This window comes from Sinocyclocheilus anshuiensis, unplaced genomic scaffold (assembly GCF_001515605.1).
Source record: "Sinocyclocheilus anshuiensis isolate Anshui unplaced genomic scaffold, SAMN03320099.WGS_v1.1 scaffold305, whole genome shotgun sequence".
Classification (NCBI taxonomy): Eukaryota; Metazoa; Chordata; class Actinopteri; order Cypriniformes; family Cyprinidae; genus Sinocyclocheilus; species Sinocyclocheilus anshuiensis.
In genome coordinates, this window is record NW_015540850.1 from 49398 (window position 1) to 76913 (window position 27516).

The 27516-nt window shown below is 37.0% G+C and overlaps 1 protein-coding gene across 1 annotated transcript; it reads right to left on the reverse strand.

Moving 5' to 3' along the window:
- Positions 1-244: 244 nt before the first annotated feature.
- LOC107687712 (fibroblast growth factor 22-like) lies at positions 245-27487 on the reverse strand. The gene is made up of 3 exons (XM_016485160.1): positions 27033-27487; positions 3029-3132; positions 245-753 (listed from the first exon to the last, which is right to left on the reverse strand). Exons 1-3 carry the CDS (start codon positions 27367-27369, stop codon positions 559-561), a joined length of 636 nt encoding a protein of 211 aa, XP_016340646.1. The 5' UTR covers positions 27370-27487; the 3' UTR covers positions 245-558.
- Between the last annotated feature and the right edge of the window lie 29 nt (positions 27488-27516).

The window sequence follows — 27516 nt, forward strand, 5'->3', positions numbered from 1 at the left end:
ATTAATTTATTTTAAAATAAAGACAAACTTAAACAAACTTTTGAATGTTATAGCTGGTTATGTGATGCATAGCTTATATATACAGTGTGGTAAAAGTTGTTTTGAGAGTTTCTTTGTCTTAAGATGAGAAGAGCACAGTCTTTTATAATGGACAAAATGCCTTATAATCATAATTTGTGTGAAAAGGAATAAAAGAGTGTCGACGTTTTACTGCCACTAGTGTTCATTTCAGTTGGAAACTGCAGGGAATTGTATGTACAGTATGTTTTTTTACAATGAGTCTAGGTTGGTGATGTCAGTCAGAAATCTGCCATAATAGGATAACGGATAGATGCAGTAAATGCCTAGTTAACTCAACAATAACATTAATACGTAACCTGTATATACATCATATTAACACCCTTGCTTTAAACTGAACTGGGTCTTAAGCTGAGCCAGAGTAATAAGTTAATGTACTGTACAGTACTCAGGCGAAAAAACAAAACCAGAACTTAATAACATTTAACAAGTCCCCATCAAATGCAGATGGTATAGCATTGCTCATGAGGAAGAGTCCAGCTATGTGGCCAGCATAGGGAGGAAATGAGTAGATGGGTGTCTCCGTCTAGCTTTGTGGCCTCTGCGGGGCTTCCCTCGGCCGTTCAGTGACACGAACATCTGCCTCCCCCTGTGCTTCCAGCGCAACGAGGCGTAGGTGTTATAGCCGTTCTCTTCGATGCGCTCTTTGAACTTGCAGCTGGGGCTGTATCTGACCTGCAACGAGTCAAATGAAGAGTGCAGCTTGAGTCACTACTCGAACTGTGTTGTTGACAACATCAAAACGTTTACAGTAGTTTTGTACATGCAGTGTTCTTTTTTACATACTTGTCTTTTGACAGAAATATTCTTTAATTTTAGTCAGTATTTCATTGTCAAATACATTCATTTAAATTCAGTTTTCATCTAGATAACTAAAATGGCACCAGAAGTTGGGGAGTAACGGAATACATGTAACGGCGTTACGTAATCAGGATACAAAAATCTAGTAACTGTAATCCGTTACAGTTACGTCAAAAAACAAAGTATTCAGATTACAGTTGCATTTTGTAAAAAGTGGGAATACTATCAGGATTACATTTGTTTCATTTTAAATTAAATAAATTAGTATTTTGACATAACGCTGCATAGTTTCTGGTTCTGTTGACACGTGTTGACTCACGTGAGCCGCCTGCTGGTGTGTGCGCAAATAACACCCGTCTACATTTATTCTCCTCAAACGCGGGATGACTGAGACGCTGCTACAGTAAATTAATTACGATGCTTCCTGCTGTGAAAAAAACGTTTTCATGTCTGGAATTTCACAGTTATTTTGTTTTCAAAGAGGATAAAGGAAATAACATAGTTTTACAGCGTAAGCTATGCATGAAGACTCTTGCTTTAACAAAGGCTACTCAACCAACTTGAACATTTGCAGGTACGAGTCCGACTAGCATGGAAATCATCATGTTAGCTAAAATTTTGTGTTTGTTAGTGATTTCAAATTCCATGGTGTGCATGACTGCAGTTGTAAGTTTTCTAGCGGAAAATGAGCCTGAAAATGTAGAAATTAACACAAGAGTCCACACACCCCGGATCAGTCAAGGAAATAAAGAAAGATAGCATTTCACATGCATTTCGACATGTAAGCTTATTTTAAAATAGACTAATATGTACATGGTGTAAATTTTTTAATGTTGTGTAAAAACTATATTTATTTTTTCTTGTACGTTAAAGAAATAAAAAATGAATAATAAAATATATATGTATATAAATATATATGTATTTCTCTGGCCAAAATATACTTCAGATATATGCGAAATACATGTTGTAAACAGTGCAACTTAATGGAAATATATCAAATATATCAAAGTGAAAATACAGTACATCTACACCTTCAAATGACAAAAATATTGCCAAATGTACCTCAAATGGCAAGAAAACACATTCCCAATCTTAAATGCATTTTGCTTTTGCCAAAAAATATAATAGTGTTTAGATTGAAATGTATTTTTTTTTAATTACTTAAGTTTATTCAAATATATTTTAAAATCTAAGGGTAAGCTGCAAAGTTTATATCCAAAAGGCAAATGTCTGGCTACACAAGATGACACAGAAATTTACTTTTTTTTTAAACAGCAGATTTTGAGCTTTAAGTCCCCAATAGTCAGATTAGATGTCAGCTATTTTGTTTTTACAGAGGCCATTTTCTTAAATAATTACATATGGATCACTAAGTCCAAATATGTTATTTTCCTTTTATTGTTTAGCATATTAAACCATACAATCTTACCAAGCACACTGAACTATGTGGTGAAAAACAGCATCAGAAATCTGGGAGTGAGTTATGTTCCAAACATCCTATTGTGTACCCATTACGCATTTGTATTTATCTCAACCAGCCTGTCATAGTAAATCAACCGTCACCGTCTCGCATGGGCTCAAAAAGCTGCCTGACGAAGCCAAGAGAGCTCTGCCACTCTGCCACAGCTGGATAAAGCTATTAACTTGAAAAAGGGACAAAAAGGATGAATGACAATAACACTTAAGAGTCCTGGTCAAGGCAGCTTTAGCCTACAGTCCGATAAGATCACTGTGGAATGAGTGAATGCGACTAATAATCATTCAAAAGGGTAAGAAAAGAAGGGTGCTTAGGCCTCGAGTGATTCCCAAGGTTTGTCATGTTTACTCTGGGGATCGGAGGACAGATATAGCCATCTGTAAGCTATCTTATCATGGCTGGGTGACAGATTGCCAGGGTGAGATTTCTCAGAGAGCAGTTAAAGTGCACCATGCAATGGGGCGTCTTCATTAAACAAGCCACAAACAACTGTCTGGTGGCACGCACTAACGTCACAAAAACATTAAGTGTCCAAAGATTTGGGACGTTCCGGTAAAAGACCAAATGTTAGTTCCAGGATATTTATTGGATGACCCAGATTTACACATTTTTGTTTCTTTAATTTGCAAAATGTTAATACTATAAGATGCTGAAACATTGTGATGTACCTACCGATCCGAAGAGCGTTCCCTTTTTGGATATAGCTAGGTACAGGCCAGTGCTGACAGATTTGATGGCGACAACTCCCACACTGACAGATCGGATTTCCATCAGACCTGAGGAGGGGAAAAAAGGAACAGAAGTCTGGTTTAGAAAGGGCGAGTTTCTCCATCAAAAGCCACTCTATCATTGCTGATTAGAAAACCAGGCATCCATATACTCAAGGGATGTGTTTTTTTTTCTCCCAGGACAAGAAAAAACAGGACACACTACAACAGGCCAGTTTGAATGATGCTCTTTGTGAATCCACCAAGAACAACCTAGATTTCCAGACATGGTTTTCTTTGGAACTCAGGTGGCACTTATGGCATAATCAACGACAACATAATGAAGTGTAGAAAACGACAATATGCTGCATTGATATTATGGACAATGTTGGGGATAAAACTTTAAAGTTACGAATACGAAGTTGCAAGTAATGCATTACTTAAAGGGATAGTTCACCCAAAAATGAAAATTCTGTCATTTATAACTCCCTCATGTTGTTCCAAACCTGTAAGACCTTCGTTCATCGTCAGAACACAAATTAAGATATTTTTGATGAAATCCGAGAGCTTTTTTGCACAAAGAAAACAAAAATAACTTTATTCAACAATTTCTTCTCTTTCGTGTGAATCGATGCATGTTCACGAGAGTAGTACGACACATGCGTGTGGTGCTGTTGACACAGGAGCTGGCGTTCTAACGTAGAAGACGCATGCGCAGCACCTTGTTTACAACCAGAGGAATGCACATGCGTGCATCGTGGTACTTTCATGTACAAGCGTTGAAGACTGACAAGGAAGAGAAGAAACTGTTGAATAAAGTTTTTTTTTTGTAAATTTCATTGCGCTCAAAAAGTATTCTCGTTTTATAAAATTACAGTTGAACCACTAATGTCACATGGACTATTTTAACAATGTCCTTACTACCCTTCTGGGCATTGAATGTGATAGTTCTGTTACCGTCTATGCAGGGTCAGAAAGTTCTTGGATTTCATAAAAAAATATCTTAATTTGAATTCTGAAGATGAACGAAGGTCTTACGGGTTTGGAACAACGAAAAGGTGATTAATTAATAACAGAATTTTCATTTTTGATTGAACTATCTCTTTAATATATTTACATCATATTATTTTATTTACTGAAAAATTGATTCTAAGTGTACTTGCTAAAATAAAAATTTGGCTTTGTCATTTTCATGCTGATCAATGCGTGAAACAATGGTGACCTTGTTTCAACCCAATCTCTCGAGAAAACAGCTATTTTACAAGTGTGGAATTTCGTACACATTCATACGATGTAATTCATGAGATTTGTATGAAAAAATAAGTATTAAACTTTACCCCTAAACCCTAACCACAAAACTTACCCCTCAGTTGAGCGTATGTCAATGAATTTGCGCATATTTGTACGAATTGGAAAAAAAATTTAAATGGTCACAAATTTTTGTGAAACTGTGTTGCCTACAGGAAAAAATCTTGGGATTTTAAGTTTTCATTCCTCTCCTCTGCCTTGCATGCTTTGTCCCCTAAGTCAGCTAACAATGAGGAAATGTGTTACTTACCATATAAATATCAATTTAATGTAATGTAATGTTTGTTTTTATAATGCAATATTTATGAAAAGTAACGCTTCCCAACACTTAATTAAGTCAGGAGAGTTCCATGTTCCGGAATATACCAAGAACGAATCAATGAAATCAATAGTCAAAAATGCATTTCACCTATTCGACTCTACTGTATCTAAAGCATTTTTTTTTTTCTAATGATCTGGCAGTTTGGTTTCAGATTGATTATTTTTGGATGTCCATCATGCTCGGTTCTTCTATTGCTTTTTTTTGCTCTATAATGGAGGCTGGACCATTGTCATGACAATAGAGCAGATTGTTTAGGAGATGACCTGAGATTGTCCTGTGAAAAAAAAAAAATGTATTGCTTTTTGAGAGCATTCCTCTCCATTACATCACATACTTCATATTGTCTGATGTTATCTGTTGAGAGCATCCATGAGTGTTTAAGGCTCGTAAAAAACATCTTAAAAGGAAAAAAAGACAAAACGCTGCAAACCATTTGGTGTCAGCTGGGTGCCTCTCTATAATACTGCAAGGGGAAACAGTGCAGACAAATCAGCTGTTGGCTTTGGACAAGGACTGTAAACACTGTAACACATCGAGGTGCTGAATGATATGTTGACCTAGCGCCAGTTGGGAAATGAACACACAAAAAAAGCACAGGAAGGCAGATCTGTTGAACACATGTGTTGCAGGTGGCAGACCGAAGAACTTGGGTTTGGGATTCTGGTTAAAGCTTTTCAGCTGTGACTGAGTAAACCCTCGCTGTCAGGTTTGAGCAGGTGTAGCTATTTCTCAACAGCCATTTCTTCCAGTTTAAACTCATAGACTAATTATCGTCTGCAACTTTGTGACACTTCCTGGGATGAATGTACTTGTTGAATTACACATGTTTTATTATGATATAAAATACTGTGTTCTATCAGAAAGACTTGGAAAACAGAATAGAAAATGTAGCGAGAGAATAACATCCTTAGGTGTAAGCTATTTCTGATGGGTTTGGAAATTAAATCACTGTAACCGATAAAACAGAAGATACTGCAGCAATTTAATGTCACTATATAACAAACTTCTATCATTCATTATTGTTCATATGTATTTTGTGGTTAACTCTAAAAGCAAAAAGCAAACAACAGTCCTCCAATGCTTGCCATCTTATTCCTGAAATACTATTTTTTGTGATTTTATTTATTTATTTAAATGCTTTTTATAATATATTTATTATTCTTTTGGCTTTTTAAGTTTTTTTTTTTGTGTGTTAATTTTTTTAAATGTATTTACATTTACATTACATGTATGCATTTGGCAGATGCATTTATCCAAATCAACTAACAATGTATTCAATAAATATATTTTAAAAAGCATCTGTTAAATGCATACATGTAATTTAAATGTATTGCAACCTAGAAAATGCCGTAAAAGTAACAAAAAAGATTAAAATAATAAAATAATATATTAAAATGTAAAAATTAATATAAAGGAAACAATAATAGGGCAACAGCTGACAGGCAACAGAAAGTGAAATCTTTTTCTTGTAACAGTACATACATAAATTAAGTCATGTCTTTCTTCATAAACTTAAATGGATAACGTAGCCCTTCATCATGAAGACGCGCTGATAGATCGCTCAGGTATACAGCTGCGACCTCATTCTATAATGTCTGTCCTTTGAAGGCCAATATGTTATTTACTTGCTGTGTTTACAACATGGTAGCTTTGGTGACGGACACGTGCAAACAACTCATAAGACATCCAGCCAGTCTCCCAGATGATTGGAGCTCACATTGAGTTTATGAGGAACGGTCCAGTCAAATGAAAAGCACCGGTGTCTGAAGTAAGTGCTGTTACTTCTAATTTTCATTATTAGCTGCTCAAAGCTGTGAGTCAAATCCAATTCAGCTGTGAAAGTCAGGAAGACCTCCTGAATAAAGAACTGGTTTAGTACTTTATTTAATGGGCTAAAACCTTATCTTTCAAAAAAAGAAAAAGAAAAAAACCCATCATTTGTCATCTAATGTTCATATAAATAATACATTCTTTACCATTATTTGAACTCAGTTGAACCACAGTTGAGAAAATCCGAAGGTTAGTTGGTGCGGATTTATCTAAGTGAAATTATTCAAGTTCTTAACGCATGACCACACACCTATCAAGGCCAGTTGGACCTTTATTAATCTTATTAAATGTCCTCTATTGTGTCTTAAGCTCATGGTCTCTGGAGTGCTCAAATAATTAAATTTTTCATGAAAAAAATTTCCAACACAACCTAAAACTTTGAAGACAGTAAAATACTTTGCAGTGCAACCACTTTAGCCCAAATCCCAGCAGAATGGCTCATGAGATGGTTCTTTGTAGTGATTCAACACATACAGCTACATGGACCTACAGGTACAGTGGAGTAATGTGAATGGATACACCATTTAGAATATACACCATTATACTTTTTGTTGGTAGTATTTTTTTATTTTTATATTAACCCTCCTGTTGTGTTCCAGTCATTTTAACAATGAGAAGATTTTATTTTCCCCAAAAGGCTAGTTTATGTTATCACATTGGACTAAAACGTTGCTCACACAAGGCATGTGAAAACCTGTGGGGAGAAAAGGATCATTTTTGTCTCCACCATGTTACATTTGAGGTGTTCCCAGTCAAACAAAAAATGTATTGTAAATCTCTCATTATGCTATTATATTCATAAATATTGTATTCATTTTTCTAAAATCAACTTGTTTTTATTCAGTTAGCACAAGTTTTGTATTTCTTTTTAGAACTGACTGAATGTTTTTCCACTCAAAAACTGAGGTCATTTTTGACCAGGAACACCAAATGAAGGGATTTTCAACACAGAACAAGAGTTAATGAATGAATTATTAGTGAGTAACCAATGAGTTTAGTAGGTGAAAATAATATCCGAGAAACTGCATCGTGTTTTCATCACACCTTCGGCAAACTCTCTTGACCTTTGACATGTTTTGACCGGAGCTGGCAATAAGCTGCTTGAACCATTACAAGCAAAATCCTCATTTCTACAGACTTAGTCAAGTGTAGACTACCCATTCTTCCCATCTCACATGTAACTTCTGAAAGCCCTTTGCACAGTCTTTTTACTCTTTCACTTTTGCATTAATCTCCCACCCTTTACTTTCTGGAAGTGAGCCCATCTTCAGATCATTCAGCCCTGTTTGACGTTGAAAGCAAATCATTTAAGAAAAAAGCAGGAAGGAGCTCTCAAAGCGATTCCTTTGTCAGAATTATCGTCGGGTGAGAGGAGCAGGAGGAGGAGTTGGTGGAGAATGCAGGATGTAGATGCTGGTAATAAGGAAAGTCAGGGCGGAGGTCAGGAGGTTCCTAAAATTATGTTTCCTTCAACTGGCCCTTTGCTCCCAATAGGCCTTTGTTATCTACCTGAGATTTGGAAGCTGACAAGGTCTCATTAATGACCCGGCTTTTGTCACACAGAGCAAAGTTCCACCCACATCAATTAAAAGAGAAGGAGGGGGTCGATAGGGTGAAAGATGGAGCTAAGTTTCTCCGGCGAACCCCCTCCCTTACGTGCTTTTTAAAGAGGGTCTTTAATTTCCCAGGTTGCCCCCTCCAGCAGCTCTCTCTGGCCTGTCGCCCTTTCGGGTGAAAGCCTGGGAATCTCTTGTGTCCAACTGGGTGCTTGTAGTTGATTGACGTACCTTTTCAATTTTTTCACAGTTTGCTTTCTTCCTTTAGAGGGTCCTGATGTTGTTTTTTCTCCTTTTCTTTCCTAACCCTTTTCAGATCACAACCTTTTCATGCTGGGTCCTTATTGCTGTGCCTAATGGCCATGACCAGCACCTTTGATCAGATCAGCCTCCTCCTAGGTGCTCTTGAGCCGAATGAACTCGAGGCCTATGTGTGTGGGATGAGCGTTCAGGCCGTGAGCCCACCCCAGTCACCGCTGCTTTAAACAGCTTGAGTTTTTTGAGAAACCTCTCTGCCCTAGGTTTGGACCGTGTTACACTCAAAATCATATTTTCACCGAACGCTGGTGCCCTGGGGAAAAGGTTATAATCTGATGGTCAGTCTTGGGGAAGTTACTTTTAAACGTAATGCATTACAATACTGTGTTACTCCATACAAAAGTAACTAATTGTGTTACTTCGTTACTTTTTATGAAGAGTAATGCAATACGTTACCTTTGCATTACTTTTGCACCTGAGCTGGAATGCTTATTTAGCCTATTTTTAATAACAAAAAGCCCAAAAGTGATATTTTTGCCAACTGTAAAAGTCCATTCACACCAAAAGTGAAACTAATAAGCCTCAGACTGAAGAAAGTGCCTCTGCCTTTGCACCTCATTCCCAATTTCTCTCAACACGGGACAGGAGAGCTGTCAGTGAATAAACGAGAAAACAAAGTAACTTGCATTTCTTATTTGAAAAAGTTACTCAAGTAAAAGTAAACGTGTAAATTTAAAAGTAATGCATTACTTGAAAAAGTAATCTGATTACGTAACTATAATTAAAAATAAAAAATAAAATAAAATTCCACAAATGGTGGCAGATGTGTATAATTATTTATAAATGATTATATATGCTACCGCTCAAAAGTTTGGTGTCATTTTTTTTTTTAAATAAGTTCGTTATGCAATACTATATTTATTTGATCAAAATACAGTAAAAACAGGAAAATTGTAAAATATTATTATGATTTCAAATAGCTGTTCTCTATTTTAATATATATTTTAAAAAATATAGTTTATTCTTGTGATGGAAAATCCCAATTTTCAGCAGTTTTACATGATCCTTCAGAAATCATTCTAATATGCTGATTTGGTGCTCAAAAATTAATTTGTATTTTTTTATTATCAATGCTGAAAACAGTTGTGCTGCTTAATATTTTACTGGAAACAATTATACATTTTTATCAGGATTCTTTTATGAAAAAAAAAGTTCAAAAGAACAACATTTATTTAAACAGAAATGTTTTTTTTGTTTTGTTTTTTAAATATACAATTTCATAATTGTTTAATATTTTGTTCTCTATATGATCTGGGGTCCTCCTTGGATGTAAGTCTAAGAATGTTTATGGGTGTTCTGTTGGTCTCAGGTAATTTCATAATGGATTTAATCCGAAAATGAATGTTTATGGCATAAAACACCATTTTACAACTCCTGGCATGACTGAGATGCAGCTCAATGACCATAGGTGTGGTCAAACGACTTCACTTGTATGCATGAATGGCTTGTGCTGGGTCGTTAAATTTATGAGCTAATTAACAGTTGAATGATCCTGAAAATATTCCAGAGAGCAGCTGAGCTCCAGCATGAGTTTCTGGACATGCATCATAATTATATGAAGTCTCCAAAGGCTACAAGCTATGACACACATCTTCTCTACACACATAAACCTTTTCTAAATTCTAAAACTTTCCACCTATACCTACACACTGCACATATACACTACATATAATGTTGGATTGTGAAAATGACCCTGTAACCTCCTGTCCTATAGTATACTAATATAGCTTGTCTATGCTCCAGTATTTAGTGCAACTTTCCACATTGGCTTCGTATTACTGTATATTATTCAAATCATGTAAGTCTGTCTAGGCATTTCAGCCTATAGTAATGATTCTCATGTCTTATTTAGATCCCATGACACCCTACACAGTCATAAACGTAACTTATGGTTGTTATTGATGTAATAAATGTGTACAGCTGAGCTGTTTATTATACCAGTTTCCAATGCTCCGTCTAAGCTGAATGTGTAGAAAAAAGCTAGACATTTCGGCACTAAACTGAGTCCATCTGCATGTCAATTGATTTTAAGTATTAAACTGAATGTTACACAGTGCTGATTAATGCACAAGCACTTTTAAGTTCAACCAAACTAGTTATTTTGAGACACGCATGGCCCCTTGGTTGAACTTAGCTATATGTAATATATATGGTGGCACCTAAAATATAGGGCTTGGACGTTTTAGTCACACTTAAAAATGTCTGAATGTCCTGTTATTAGTTACAGAAAATCAAAATTGTTTGAAATGTCTTGCCTGGAGTGTATAAAATTAAAATAAAATAATGTTTTTTTGGGGGGGGGGGGGGGGGGGGGGTAGTAGAGGTCCATCCGTGGAGGCTGGGCCGAGTGCCGAGGCCAGGGCCCCCTGCGGCATATAAAATATAATGAAAAATACACCTTTTTTACCATTTAGAAGCAGGACAATGGTTTGTTCAGATGTACTCGCTTGCATTTGGGTCCATCTGGACTGTGAAAGTAGTAAAAAGAAAGGGATGAAAGAAACAACGAGAGTGCAAAGAAAGGACGTGGCTGAGGCGATTCTTTGCCTGGCCTGATTTCTCTCTTCGTTCCCACATTCTTGCCATCTCCAGGGGGTGGGGTGGTGTGTGTTAAACTACGCTGGCTTTGATAACATCAGTCTTTCTCATCCTATTAGTCTGCTATCCATTGCACCAGAGGCCTGCGTGTGAGGTAAACATGCTCTTTTTCACAATTAAATTGGTCGTTAAATAGATTCTTCAGCAATAATAAGCCTGAACAAGGTGCGCTGCGGCCTTGGTACAGTTGCTACACGAGAGCAGAGAACCATCAACAATGCCTTTTTCCAAGTTATAAACACTTTTTTTCCCCCAAAAAAATAATTAGACCTCCGTAAGAAGTGTTCTATACAAAAAGCTAATAATTAACCAAAAAAAAACCGATATTAACATTTATACTATGTAGTCTAAATAAATTTTAAATAAAACACTGAAATCAATCGTGGATCAAAAGTGAATTTTGGGATCACACATAATTCATTTAGATATTTGCTAAAGATTAAATTTATCAGTGCTATTAAATTGCGAATTAATGGTGTTTTTAAACATTTACTTTAAGTATATGAGTATATAATCAATTTTAGTGATACAGATAAACTATTCAAGTTTAAAATATTGGTATATAATAGATGACACACACACACACATGCACTTCTTTATTGAGTTATAATATGGATTGTAATATTGACATATTTCAGACTGTATGAACAAAAGCAAATAGGAACTGCTATAGTTCATATAAAAGGTGATGAAATCTGCACGATGTTTTAAAAATAAAATCCAATAAAAAGATTTTTGACCGTGTCACACACGTTGAAGTTAAATAACTCTGCCAAGCATTTACTGTCCAGTCTCATAAATGTCCATTGGCTGTAATGTGAAACATCTGTTTCAGACTTGCTCTTTACTTCTCGCCATGTGTTTCATAGGGCTCCAGTATAAGAACATGTCATTTTCACTCAAGCTGGACTGAATGAAAGCATAAAAAACAATATTCTATTCTATGCACCAGAGTTGTCATGGTTGGAAAACGACATTTATATTTAATACTGAAACTGATCTGCAGAATTTTACCCCAAATGTCCCTAGCAGAACACTTAGCCATGAAGTTGATACTTACTTATATATACTTATACCAATACAGTTGTACCAACACAAAGGATACAAAATACAGATTTAATGCATTTTCTAAGTTGTTTTGGTAAGAATTTTTTTTTTTAATTTACAGTAGTTTTTTGCTATTTTCATTTTATATTTTTATTTTTAAATCTGTGTAATTGGAGGCACTAGGGATGCCGATATTACAAATTCTGACTAATACCGATAAGCCGATAATTTTTCATGATATGGCTGATATATGATAAGTTGCCCAAATTAATATTCCATACTATTTTGTTTTAATGAGTAAATACTAAAATCAACTATTTAATGGTAAATTATACAAAATTATACCAAATATGAATATAGAATGGATTTTCGTTGATGAGATTTGCTAAAGATTACATTTAACTGTTATTAATTAGATTATAATTTTTTTGTAAAGATGAACTTTAAGTGAACACTAGATGACTGCAAAAGTAATTCAAATATAAAAAATGGGGTTATAAATATGCACAATTCAACATCCAATATGGACCAATAGTGATCAAAAAGTCTTTAATATCGGCCGATAACCGATACGGTACCGATATAGTGTACAGAAGCAATTCAGATGTTAGTTTGCCAGCAAGTGAGGTTGTGCAAATTTGAACCACAACCATCAAGGCACTTGAACTCAGTTGAGAGTCCATTATCACACTCATTTACCAGGGTTGCACACTTGGGTGATGTTCCCTCTCGCACAATTCCGAGCTGTTACAGTTTCAGGGGCCTGCCCTTGGCCTCGTTTTGCTTTTATGGCTCACTGAATGCAAGCACCGGGGATTAGCCAGGTCCTTCAAAGGCCATTAGAGCCAGTGACAGGTATCCCATTACCCCCCGCACACAGAGAGATGGCCTAGGTAAGAGGCACAGAGGCCAGGAAGGAGAGAAGCAGGGGTCAGATGAGGACAATGAAAGACTTAGCCAGGGCCCCAAGTCTCTTTCTGTCAATTCGTCTGCCTTGTCTAAATTTACAGATGGCTCTTTCTATCAATGACTGGTTCTCCTGATGTGTAGAAGGGTTTCGTGTTTGGAAAAGTTTGAAGATTTTGACTGAAAGACACATAAAACTGTTAAAATACTGAGCACTTTGGTGCATATTAATCTTGGATTTGTAGTCAAATTGCATGGCTTTATTTTACTCATGTTTAACATTTTACAGTTAAATTTGCAGTTGCACATTTTAAGTCTGTAAACATATATTCGTTAACGGATCAGAGACGAACTAGCTAATTGTTTTGTGTGTATGGTATAAATGTGTTTAAAACAATGCTATCAAGATTTAGAAATGAGACCTTGCTTTCGGCAGTGCGATAAGAGATTCTCACAAGGCAGAGGAAGCCTTTCATTAGTCAATTACTGTCCCAGATAAGGAGCCCACTTGCAGAGTCAATGGATCCAGGGTCAGAGGCCAAATTACATCATCAACCCCTAAAACAAGAATGTCCCAGAATGTCCAATGTATTCCCTGTATGACCCACAAAGGGTAAACCAAGACACTTAAAGTCCGGCAGTTTATTTAATCTGCTCACCACAAAATTAGTTGTGAAGTTGGTGCTTACACCAATAAAGTTGTAACAAAAGAGGTACAAAGAGGATCCAAAATACAGATAATGCACTTGGAGTTTTTTTTATTTTTTTTTATTTTTTCTAAGGTGTTTTATGTAATAAGAAAAGATGTAAATGTACAGTAGCTGTTGCTAACTTCATTTTATTTTAAAATCTATATTGGAGGCACTATACTGTATGCACCAATATTACAAACTCTGACTAACACAGATAAGCCAATAATTAGACGTTAAAAATTTTTGTTTTTTTTTAAACTAAAAAAGCAGAAATAATCTGGTTACCCCAGTACACAAAGCGCTGTGCAACTTTCCGTGTCTGAGAACTGCATGTCACAGAAAAGGAACAATTTTAGATATTTTCAAACAACGATTCAGATTTTTGAGCACATCTTATTGGTTGACCAATTTCCTTCACAATGCTATGGAATACATTATGGGCCAGTTTTACTAAACAGGGCAAATTAGCGCTAGAGCGCAATTCCAAAACAGTGCCGATGGGTGTGGACATTTCTGCGGGTGACTTACTAACAACGCCCAAAATAAAGAACACAGACGCAACATCTCATTTACATATCGACCAACACAATATACCAAGTGCAGCGCAAATTAGCATAGTTGCAAATAAAATATAAAAAAATAAAGAAGCCATAGTACATTGAAAAAACCGGAGACCAAAAAATGAAGGGTTGCATGAAGTTTTGATAGACCTGGTATTGCGTGACTCCTAGTTGAGAGTTCCAAGTCGTCTTTTATTTCCTGAAGCAAATTAAAAATAACATGGCTCGGCAAACTATATGTTCGGATAATGTGTTCTTCTGGCATTCCAAATAAATTAATATGTGAGGAAAAAATCCTCTCCCTTCTACCACGCGCTCTCTGTTCTCTGAGATGCCTCCTCCTAGCAACAATAACTGCAGCCATTTCAAGTGCAAAATAGTTTAAGACATGCTTTTTTTGGCCGTTAAATAATGGCGCAAATACCAGTAATTTGACGAGTGCAAACATTAGTAAATCTCATTGTGTGATTCATTTAAATCCTCTCCTCCCATAAATTTTGCGTCTGAAAGGGAAACTCCAACAAATGCATATTCAGTAAAGTCAGGCGCAAAAATAACTGTGTCCATGCCTCTAATTCGTCTCTAATAAACCTGACAGTACTATTTTAACGCCAAAAGACGGTTTGCGCTGGCACAAGCTGTTAGTAAAACTGGCCCTATAACTTGCAAATGTTTGTGTTGGTCTGAGCAGATTTATTAACATAAGTTCAAATTAAAATGTTTATCGCATCAGATTTTTGCACAGAACATTCATCTTAGTGTGAACAGGCTTTTAGACTTGTTTTTTAGAGTGCATTTTGTCTTTCTGCACTGGCAGATTTCACTTGTTTTTAGCTGGTTTACACTTAAAAAAAAAATTTGCCAGTGCAATAAGATAAAATTGACTCATATTAAAGATAAATTCTCTGAATATGTCTTAATATATTATGCAGGTTTCCTTCTCTTTATCTTGTTTCGCTGTAAGGTTGCTGTAACTACGCTGGTGGTCACAAACTAGTGGCCAGACCTTCAACAAGACCGATTTCTATTGCTCCTAAAGGCTGAATAGTACATATCTGGCTTCTTTCGCATGTGAAACTGAACCCTCGGAATGGTTCCCTTGCTAGCATTTTTCCTCATTGGAAAAACTAGCAGACAATCACCCACCCACTAAGAGTTTTAGCATGCCGGAGGGCAAGCGGTTCCTCTGTCGTGAGGACTGTGAAGGCGCAAGAGGTTAACGAAGACATGGTCTGGTGTGTCTGGTCTTATGAGGTACTAAAAGGCGCGAGGTGGCACGGAAAGAAAGCAGACCGCTATAAATGGGCTTTTCTTTAATCAAGGAGAGGGTGTGCAGCAATGCCTCCAAATCACGCATCACTTCCTTTGCCAGCAAGCGGGTAGCCATCAATGGTCCGTACGGATAGTTACAAGCAGATTCAAGGGCTATTTTGTCTCAAGGCTTCTGTTGTTTTCTGCACCCAGCGCTATCAAAAGGCCCAGGATTAAGGCTGAGGTCATTGTTGAAATGTGGTTAATTGCACCAAGTTGCATGAGAGGAGAACCGTCCGCCTGCCAAAATGCAGATGCAGTCGTCCTGACTAAAAACAGACTTGGGGACGAGAGCATACTACCTCATCGTTGAAAATACAAGCAAGGTTCATTCAAACAAAGCTGTGGCTGAACTTCTCCAGAAACTGTGTGAGTCCACAGGGCTTAATACTTGCTGTCACACAGAACAATTACCATAATCTAGCACACAAATCAATTACATCACCCGTTTTACTCTCATTAGACAAAGTACTTAACCTAAAAATAGCAATGGAATTACAAAGGTTGTGTTGCGGTGACAACAGAAGAGAAGGTAGTACTTGAAACATGGCCATCCAAGCATAGAAAAAGGGCCAGATTTGCACCAACGCAAACCCTCTTTTGTCATTAAAAAACTACTGTCAGGATTTACTAAAGACACGCAGTGAAACATAAGTGATGAGATTAGATAGTTTTGCAGCTGACCTTACTGTATATGCATTTGTAGGAGTTTCCCTTTCAGACGCGAAATTTATGGGAGGAGAGTATTTAAATTAAATGGTTTGTGGTAGTCAGTATACTGATATTTGTGGCATTATTTAACACCCCAAAAGCATGTCTTTACCCATTTTGCACTTGTGTTTCGTCATCTGCTTATTTGTGACCCTACACTAATTTGCGCTGCTCTTGGTTGCTTGCATTGTTCATTATGGAAACGCGCTGTCTGCCTATGTGTTCTTTAATGTGCGCATTGTCAGTAGATCAGGGGCGTAGCCATCATTTCAGAAGTGAGGGGGACAGAAATGTTATATATATATATATATATATATATATATATCGAATAAAACATCAGATCATGCACAGACTATCCTGTCTCTTTGAATTGAAATCTATATTTATTCACACGGGCTCTTGAAAACCTCTATGCGAACACACTTGCCCGAAAAAGTGCGGGGGACGAATTTACGTGATATTAAAAGTGGGGGGGACACGTCCCCCGCGTAATCTACGCCCCTGCAGTAGATCACCCTCAGAACTTTCCACTCCCATCTGTGCTTTTATGGGATTGCGGTCTCACACTAATTTGCCCTGTTTAGTTAATCTGGCCCAAGGAGTTCCACTTGGTCAATCCGGAGCAGGATGTTTTCCATGGCTGGAGCTTGCGCTGTGTTTCAAAGCACTGAAATGAGATGGATTGAACTGGAAGCTGACAGGCAGCACAAAGGGGCCATCAGCTTCTTGTCAGATCTGTCAGATCACTCAGCTAGTGAGAGAGGCCTTCACCTTAACACTATCCTCCATGGGGGATTTTTGGCCCATGTCCACTCAACCTTGGTCTGGAACTTTCTGATCGGAGCTGACCTGAATCTGTGCAACTGAATTCAGCAACATAGAGTGTTAAGACATCTCCCCATGTTTTAGAGTGCTGCAGACTTTTAACAGTTGATGTTAAAGGGACAGTTCACCCAAAAATGAAAATTTGTTTTCAAAGAACTTTAAGTTCTATATATGACATTATTTTCAAATAAAAGCAAACCACAAAATGAGAATATAAAATGTAAATGTATTGTTTAAAATTCAGACAAAAAGTTTTTCTGGTTTCAAACTTTGTGGAATATGTTTAATATTAATTATATTACCTACATTGGTATTTTTGTGCTAGGACACCTGTGTGAACTTACTGTGTAACTTTACACATCCGTGGTTAAGATTTAAAAAAGCTCAGAAAATATAAGTTAGTGCTAAGAAAAGCTATAGCATATGCCACTTGATTTGATATTTTATATCTACACTCTAAAAATATTTTTCGAAAGTACATTTTTGGAGTACGTATTACAAGAAATTACAATTTCAGTCTTTCTACTTTCTTTGAAATTTACTACACATTTCTGAGTGAAAATTGTTTCTAGACCATTTTTTATCAGTGTACAGCAGTGAAATGTAGACATTATAAATATATACATTATATGTATTTGATTTGTTTATTGAAACTTGAATCAATTTTCAGCAGTGATCGGAATGATAAAAATACTGATTCAGTAACTGGTACGATCAACTCTTTAGTGAAGTCAGTCATTCGTTCATGAATCGGACTACACTGGTTGCCCTGTATTTAGTTGGTTGCAATAATATTTAGGTCAAACAGAAATCAGTAAAGCATTATTGTACAGAACCTATTCATAAGATAAGGTCTGGCTATGATTAGACATGCATGAAGAATAGATAGATAAACATACAGTGTGCTCTGCTATGTGTAAACCTGCAGATGAAGAATCAAAAAATTGACAGACAACATACATCCTGAAAATGTTGTTTCAGCTAATTGGCCACACGGGAAACTAAACAGATCTTGAAGAGTGTGTGGGAAAAGTTGCAGTTCTTTTAAAATTAAGTATTTGTAAATCACAACTGGGGTGATGGGGCAATACAAAAAGAAAAATGCGTCAGGAAATTGACATAATGTATCAATCCTGATAGCTTCTTAGTGATTATGCATAGTGGCATAGTGGTTACAGATGTAGTCTGCTTGCCAAAGGTTGGTGAATGTTACAGTTACAGTGAACCAGCAATGAAGGAGCCAACTGTGATGTGTAGTAAATCTTTATTATCACTTCAATTGCTCCTGAAAACTGATTTAAGTTTTAATTGCCAAATCAAATCATAGAGGCTATATAACTTGTCAGTATTAACAATCAACAACTACCTAGTGAACAAACACACACATACATCCAGTTGGGGCAATTCCTATGTGTGCTTATGACTCATTGTGCTGAATGGACTCAATGCCAATGTCCTTATATGTCAGTTTAGGACAGCACATTTCAGCACATCATAATTACTTTATGTCTTTGGTTTGGGTGGCGAGATAAAGCTGTTTGCCAATTCAGCACATATAGTTGGCCTTCACAGAGGCCCATCTTTTGTTGTTGTCCTATGTCTGATTTCGTGCAAACAAGCTGACTTATGATAAGGTATGGAAAGAGTTTCTGAATCATCTGGTTCTGATTGAAAGCTGGGCAGAGATGGTCGGTAAGATTTTCATAAAGTTTTTGAAAGAAGTCTCATGCTCAACAAGGCTGCATTTATTTGATAAAAAATATACTAAAACATGGTAATATTGTGAAATATTTAAATTTGAAATAACTGTTTTCTATTTGAATATACTGTTTAAAATGTGAATTTATTTCTGTGATGACAAAGCTTCAGAAATCATTCTAATATGCTGATTTGGAGTTCAAGAAACATTTCTTATTATTATCAATGTGGAAAACTGTGCTGCTTTATATTTTTGTGTTAACTGTGATACTGTTTTCTGAAATATTTGATAAATAGAAAGTTTATTTGAAATAGAAATATTTTGTAGCATTATAAATGTCTTTATTTTTTAATAAATTTAATGCATCCTTGCTGAAAAGTTTTTTCACAATTCCTTTAAAAATATTTTGACTAATTTCAAATTTTTGAACAGTAGTGTTACACTCAGAGTAAACTGTGCTACTATGGAGACATGGCTGTTTGCTTTACACCGTTTTATATTGTTGTTTGTTGTCATGTTGTTTTAAATACGTAAATCATTTTATAACTATGATTATGCCAGTTGCAAATTGTGCAACACCCTTCCAAACATAAGACATTACAAACCTGTTCATAGTTTCATATTTAAATTCAATTTTAAATTTGCATTATTTTTATAAACCAAAAGTTGCCAAATCTGTTTTCACATTACTACCTGCAAAGCACAATAATAAATTAACTGAAGTATCTATGTTAGAAAGTATTTTAGATTATGTGATAAAAGCCTTTCAGCGGTAGCCATAGGAATCCTATGGCCCTGTTTTTGTGACTCAGCCTTGTTTTATTGTTTTTTTTACAAGTCAGCTGTATAAGAGCATAAAGGCGTGCACTGGGTGTGTCGCATTCTTATCGTAATATATTTTATAAGGAGTTTCCTTCGATTTTAGGCCTGATTAGAAACTTGAGCTTGTGGGGACTATCCTCTTCACTTTGAATTATTGATGTATCATTATATATAGACAAATGATAAAGAGTATCAATTTAGGTCAAGAAGAAAGCCCAGTGGGAGACGTACAGCAGAAGCCAGCATTCCTGTGTATCATTTCAGACTAAGAGAAATCAGTTTAATAAGCCTGCATTTTGACTTCTGATATTCATTCCAAAATGGCAGTTTTAGATATTAATGTTACTGTAATATAACGTGACAGGCGAAGAATGTGTAAATCTCAAATTGTGATTAATGCATGCAGGGGAATCCCACAGTAAAATCCCACTGTTCTCTCTGCTGCCCTCAGGCAGATGGTTACGCAGGATCCGATCACGCACAAGCCGACTGAGGGACAGCTTTTTCCCTCAGACTATCAGGCTGCTGAACACTCAGAACTGACACTTACACAGCACACCACTCTGTCCATACCATTCACCATGAACTTTAACTCAATTTTTACCAACTGGACTTCAATGTAGCATGCACTGCACTTTAACACAATAATACTCTGCCAACATCTATTTACCAACCATTACATCTACAACCACTCTATGTACATTTGTGGATTATGTGTATTATGTTTGTATATTATTGTTTTATATAGTGTATATACTGTACATAAAAGTATACTGTTATTTGTAAAGTGTCTAAACGTGTATAATGTTATTTGTTAAACGTGTCAATTGTATTCTGCACTGTCTGGAGCACGCTCCCAAGCTTTTCACTCACCAAGGCACACGTGCTGTTGGTGATGTGACAATAAAAGTGATTTGATTTGAGTAGTCGCTCAGAGTCTCCAAGATACACTGTCTGGGTTAACATATTCTTGCTTGAATGTGAACAAGGTTTAATCAAAATGTCAATTCAGAGCAACTACAATCCCAAGAGTGTGTTTTAATTCACCACTGCCTAGAGCCTGAACCCAGTCACAATGAGACCAAGTCTGTCTGTCTGTTTAATTTCGCCCCAGAGCCAAGAGAGGTGGACTGTGTTGGCTTTGGCAGATGTTAGTCAGCATATGGTACTGCATGAGTTAGCCAAGCTGTGGATTCCCAACTGATCTAATTAATACTTGTTTTACATCCCTCACAAAAAGTTATAATAATAATAACAGTGCTAATGACTTCTCATTCAGGAAAAAATGGCCTTGGGTCAGTTTTCTGCAAACATTACCATTTGGCTAGCGAAGATGAGAGAATCTGAGCAATACCTTCTGAACTGTGAGACTGCCTGTCAGTAATCACATCACTGGGTATATAGAGTGCTCAACCTTTAAATGTAAATATATATATATATTGCATTAGTTGAGTCATCGCAAGAGTAGGCACAGTTTTATGTTGTTATCGTTGGCCGTTTTTGTGACCTCAGCAGAGATCACTAGAATCAAACTGACATTCTGTGTGACTCAATAAATAAGTTTACATGTGCTTTAAAAGTTTTATTTCTGTCAGGCAAAATAAATAATTAGTCATTTTAAAATGCCACATAAGCGCTTCAATGTAAATGAAATTATGCCAGTTGGATTTTGCGAAGTTGGACTAATAGACCTAGATAATGCAAAGCTCATCTTCGTCTAGACTATATAAACACATTAATCAGACTATGGGTGACCTTGGAGTGGTGTGCATGAAAAGAAGGAGGTATTTAATCCTCAAATATTTGAATACACATTGTCATGTATACTTAGACGGATTGACTTCGCAAAAACCTGCTGTAAAGGTGCAAACTTTTGTGGACAAAAAGGTCTATTGTCAGTAGTGTAGTGATGTGTGAAGCACAGCTTACACAGAAGCCACTTTCAAACCAAGAAGCTTTCCATTGGTCAGTAGGGATGCACCGATACCACTTTTTCCAGTACTCGCCCGATACCGATACTTTTATTTTTGGTACTTGCCGATACAGAGTACCGATACCAATATTTTATTGCATTTGTAAATTGTTTAAATATTGGGTACAGAAACCAAAAGAGTATGTATAATGTTAGTTGGTTGACTTCATTTATCAAATAGATACAGTCAAGCCAACATTTATTCAGACACCTTCAACATTTCTCACATTATCACAGTTTATTCGCTATAGTTTAGAAAATGGTAATAAAATATAACAAGAACTCAGAGTTAAACTGAGTCAGAACAAATTCAGCTTGATAATGTTAGATAACTTTGATAGAAAGGTATGTAGCCTAATGGATTACAATCAACCAAAAATTAGACAGCTGTTAGTATGACACACAACTATCAATACTTAGTCGGGCAACCCTTAGCCTTAATGACAGCCTGTAGTCTCCTGGGCATGCTGTCACCCAGCTTCATGCAAACCTGAACTTCAATTTTTTTTCCCAGACTCGGTCTGAATAATTTTTGGTCCCAAATTTGTATCAGTTTTTCTGGTAGTCCACTGTATGAAGACATTTTGGGTATAATTAGTCACTTTACTTTATTTTGCTATCCTCACTTACATAAATGAACTATAGTGTCCTGCACCCACTAGTAAAAAAACTTTGTCTGAATATGGCACTTAACACATGCTGTGTGGTATCGGCGTTTGGTATCGGGGCATTTTAACGAGTACGAGTACGAGTACAGGAGCTCAGTATCGGGCCCGATACCAATACCAGTATCGGTATTGGTGCATCCCTATTGGTCAGTATTATGAATTTGACCAATTCATTACAAAATCTGCATGGCGAAATCTTTCACCCTTATATACAATTACTGATCGCATGGATTCACAGCAAAAATTTGGTGAACAACGGTAAATGTTACCAAACTTTAACTGTGCGTGCAAATGTACATGATGACTAGCAAGAACATTATAAGCTTTTAAGTAATGTTCACCAGGCCTACCTGATTTGCTAAAAGGCAGGTAGGTGTTTTAGTTGGAGTGGGATTAACGCTTGCGATACGTTTTCAATCAGTTGGCAAAGGCTTTTAGTTTTACTCTTCTTTGCACCTAGCTGCACATAACTAGTTATGGTGTGTCTTTTCATCCATTCATGACATCAAAACTGGCCTTTGCAAAGAGAATAGGTTAGAAAAATTGGAGCATTTTAGCTCTGCAACTCTCAGAGTGTGTGCCAGTTTCTGTTTTTTTATTTTTATTTTTTTCACCTTCTCGGGGCCAAAAACACCTGGCAAGATTGAGGGCATTTTCTCACTATACTCTGAACCACTGTCCGTCGGAAGGATTAAAAAGGCAGGATTTGTAGGATTATTTTTCCCTGGCACCAAAATCTCCAAGAGGCCCCCACAGGCTAAATGTAAGCAACATTCCCAGACTTTCCAGAAGCGTCTGGAATCACCTAGCACCCATGTGCCCTTACCACTTAAACTGTCACAGACCAGGAGCTTCACTACTACTACACACCTATGAAAGATCCTTAGTAGAGTACATTCCTTTCACTCTTTAATACATATTTTGAGGAACCCAAGAACTTTACTGCCTCATATCATTTTGATACTTCTGGAGGACTGTTAATCCATTTTCTAAATTCAGCTGTTGATAATTCTTCAAAATTCTCACACTGTAAAATATCTGACCGTAAATTATAATACATATGCCGACCTGATACAATGATAAATATTACACTGTGAATTTATTTTCACCTCCCATGATTCTACAGGAGTTTAAGCGCCAGCATTCAGTCATGCACAATCTCTCTTCTGTGGCCTCTAGGCGTCTATGAACTGACAGTCTCTCTTTTTGAAATATGTTTTAAATAATTCCACAATATATTCAGAACGGGTGGACGATTTTCTTCCCGTGACTCGGTCCAAGCTCAACACACCTATGAAATCACGGCAAGTGAAAACGGTAACATCTAAAGCAAGACGCAGAAAAGTGAGGGCAAACTTGGTAAACATGACACAACTCTTGTAAATACAGCTAAAATGGAAGAAGGAGAGCAAAAAGAAAATGGGAGATGGAGGAAAAGGCCTGGCAAACTGCAAAATGGCCATATTTTAGCAAAAGTGACTTTTCTGATTATGCCTGTCGCATGACTTTATTTCCTTAAGCGCAGTGTTGTTGCCTGGACTCAAGTCAAGCATTTGATGTCCTCAACCACATACGCCCTAGACTTCAACAGTGCTCTTTTTAAAGCCAAATGTTAAGGGGAAAAAAGAGCTAAGCTGGTTTTGTCAGCCAACAAGTACCTGCAATTCAGAAACTATAAAGAAAACAACCTTGGCTAAGACAAGAATGGACAGAAACATTGGGTTAAGATTTATATACTTTCTCACTCACCACCCATCAACTGGTGGTTAATGGTTACAGTCTTTACCTTTGAAGTATGAGATTTCCATTTTTCTTTATGCTCATAATTTCTTGTCCATGCATTTCAGAGAAAATGTGTTAAACTACTAGTTTTACTTGTAGACTGCATTACTACATTTGTTACTTGTTAGAAAAACATATTTGAAGAAAACTGACATTCATTTCATGGACAGCTTCACTTTAGCAAAACGGGCTTAGATGTTAAATTGAAGGCAAATATTGATAGCAGGTGGATCTCACAAGGTTTGGTTCTCACATGGATCTCCACAAAGTTTGGTTGGTTAGCTTGTTAGCCCTTGCTGGTAAGTGCTGAAACTACACCATTATGTGTGCAAAGCAAATCTCCATTCATGGGAGATTCAAGCAAGATATAAATTGTAAATGTTAATGTAGATGATTTGCCCCTAACCAAATTTTTTGAGAGGCTTGTAAAACCATGAAATTGACTTTAATATAATTTTTTTTCTTGTCTGCTTCCTTCAACATCATGCTCATGCAACAGCAGAATAGTTGCTAGTGAAGGGATTGGGACTGTGTCCGTTTTTGTAGTGCCATCAGCCAGAAAGCACTGTCAGGACCTGCCAGTGCTGCCAGGCACTACTACAACCCTACATTTGCACTCACCTCCAACTGCGAAATTATAGTCAAATAAGCTTGTCTAGTTTGCATTATGCAGTCGTTAACTGTGAATGATGAAAACCTTATTTTTTTTGGAGCTGATTGACATCAATCTACTTTGAATCCTGAAACCTCAACGTGCTGCGTTCTATTCAGCACCTGGACAAAAACAAGTTTCAGGAATAGGAGCCAAAGCAAGGCTAGTTTGTGGCTGATTACGCTCTGAAATCATTTGCACAAATATGCAAGCTATTTCCTCCAGGTCAGGGTCCTTAATTTTATCCTACCTCAAGCAATGCTATCTAAAATTATTTTGCTAACAAATAAAACTTGAGCATTCTTCCAAACATTCTAATAACCCATTTACAACTCTATAGAGGAATAGTGAGTATAGTTTGATTTAAACTCAAAAGTACCAGAAATTTGTACTGCTCAATGCAAATGCACTTGCACAAATGCAATAATATTCCCTATACATTCTTTTACCTCTCAATCTCTCTTTCAGTCCTTTGCATCGAAGCCTCTTCTCTCAGCTGTTCCAGTCTTCAGTTCACTGGGATTGATACAATATTTTCCTACCTCAATTAGCCAAGGGCCCGTTGACTAATTCTAACTGTTTTTGCACCTGAGAGTTTGGGAGCGGGAGTTGGAAAAAGTGAGAGGGAGAGTCAGTGTGGGGCTGTTTGGGCAACGCAGCAGTGTTGATGGACGCTGAGGGCTATGCAGAGGACAAGGTGGATAGCAGCAAAGCAAAATCAATGCAAAAAACAGTTCTGATTCTGAACTGAATTATGAAAACTGCATTTCAAAGCCCTTTTTATGAAAATCTAAAATGTCCTCTACTAAAGGGAACCCTGGAAGGAAAGAGAAGGCAAGGAAAGGCAATACTGAGAAATTCTGCAAGGCTAGTAAATGCAGGATACCTTTCTGTAAAGGGGACCCTCTTTGCTAAAAAGGACCTTAATTCAGGGAAAGGAAATGAGAGGATGGTAAGTAAATGTGCAAGCAAATTGTTTCTGAGGGCTGTACAGTTTCATCCAGCTGTACCAAGTACAAGCATCTAAGCTGATCTGAGAGAGCCATGGAGAGCAGAAACTTGTAAACAAATGTAATGCAACAGTTAAGATCTGCACAGTGGCAGAGCAGTTAAAGCAACCTGCTTGGAAAAAAGTCTGACTCACTCTCTTTTGCAACAACACACACTTACACAACAGCCAGGGTCAACCCACTGTGATCTCCATGACCCAGACCAGTTAAATCCCAAATTCAAACAAATGGAAAGCCCTGCTGAACCCTGACACAAGATGACATAGAGTAAAACTCCAGCTGGAAAAATGGGATCAAACTGGGAGGCAGGGGAAAAGTGATTTGTAAGAAACATCTTGTTGATTTATCACTGCAGGGTTTCTAAAGACCAAATGCACCTGCTATTTCAAAATGAAATGCTAATCAAACATCCACAATTTTCAGTAAAATATTAAAGTGTCAAAGTATATACAAAACACTCAAAGAAAAAATGTGAAAAAGTTATACCTTTAGGGGTACAACAGTTCTCCACTGAGGCACTATACTTAAAGGGAAATCTTTGTACCTTATTTATTCCTAAAGAGTTAAAAGACGAACCTTAAAGGTACACTGATACTTTGATCTACTAATTTACACCTTTTAGAAGTAAAAAGTCATCATCCCTTTAATAGTACCAAACCAGTGACAAGCTGTTGTACCCCTAAAGGTATAACTTTTCTGACAGTGTACAGAGCATTTTAAGATTCTACAACAAAGCATTTATGTTGAATATATGTTGAATTTGCATGATAATTTGACACTGTACCTAACTGCTGATTAAATTTAGTTGTGCTTACATTTTCTGATTAAAACTGAAGGATTTGCTATTTAGTTTTAAGCTAAATTCCCCTGCTTATTTCAATAAAGAAGTAAGTTTCTACCTCTGAGTAAAAAATAAAATAAGCAATAGACAAAGTGGGACATAAAGACACAATAACAAGAAGTCACAAGTAACAAGAAATAGTCACATTGTGAGATATGAAGTCGCAATTATAAGATATGACATTGCAATTAGGAGATATAAAGCTGCAATTATGGGAGATAAAGTAACAATTACCTTTTTATATATTTTTTTGTCTCTAGGGTGGAGACAGACTTCCATATTTCAGATCGTAGTATTTTACGAGCCAGTATAACAGCGAAGGGCCTTCATTTTCCAATTAAGTGTTTTGCGTATTACAAATCCTACCCAGCAACACCTTTGTACATACTCATAAAAGTCTGACCCTACGAGCAGAAGAATAAAAGAGCCATAAACCACAACTGATAAGAGAGTCGATGGAAGATCATAAAAACCAAATGAGCCCCACTCCCTTTCTGCAGGGACACATGCATGGAGACAAACACTGGGCATCTACTCACTGTCAGGGTAATTCTTCCGACGGGTGCCATCCACCTTGCCTGTCTTGTCGATGCAGAGAAAGAACTTGTTGGCGGAATAGAGGCGCCGAAGGCGGACGTCACCCTCGAGGTGGTTGTAGCTGCGCGTGTGCCGCTCCAGTGTCCACGAGCAGTTTGTGCCCTGTGCCAGCGCATGAAGGGGGTCATGCCCCAGTGCAGGTGGGCAACCTCCAAGAGAAGAGCAAGCCAGAAAGAGCAGGGATAGGCATAACAAGGGAAAAGGATAAGAAGGGAGGGCTGAGCCGGCAAAGGTGAGGTCGGAGTGGAGACCAGCGGTAGTAGGTGTCCATTTGCACATGATGGGTCAGACTCCCAAGGTGCACCTTGCACAAGTAGTCGGCATGATGCTGGTCTTCGCTGGGCACTCTGCCTCACACAGAACCCGTAAGCAGGAGCATGGGAAGAGAGGGTAAAAAAATCCTGAGTGACCAATTTCAAACTCAAG

What these genes read in the sequence shown, in the direction of transcription:
- LOC107687712 (XM_016485160.1), bottom strand. Translation starts at nt 27,369, where the DNA reads ATGTGCAAATGGACACCTACTACCGCTGGTCTCCACTCCGACCTCACC. An exon ending in TCGGAAGAATTACCCTGACA is followed by an intron (nt 3,133 to 27,032) that starts GTGAGTAGATGC and finishes TCCCCTCCTCAG; the next exon opens with GTCTGATGGAAATCCGATCT. An exon ending in AGGGAACGCTCTTCGGATCG is followed by an intron (nt 754 to 3,028) that starts GTAGGTACATCA and finishes GACTCGTTGCAG; the next exon opens with GTCAGATACAGCCCCAGCTG.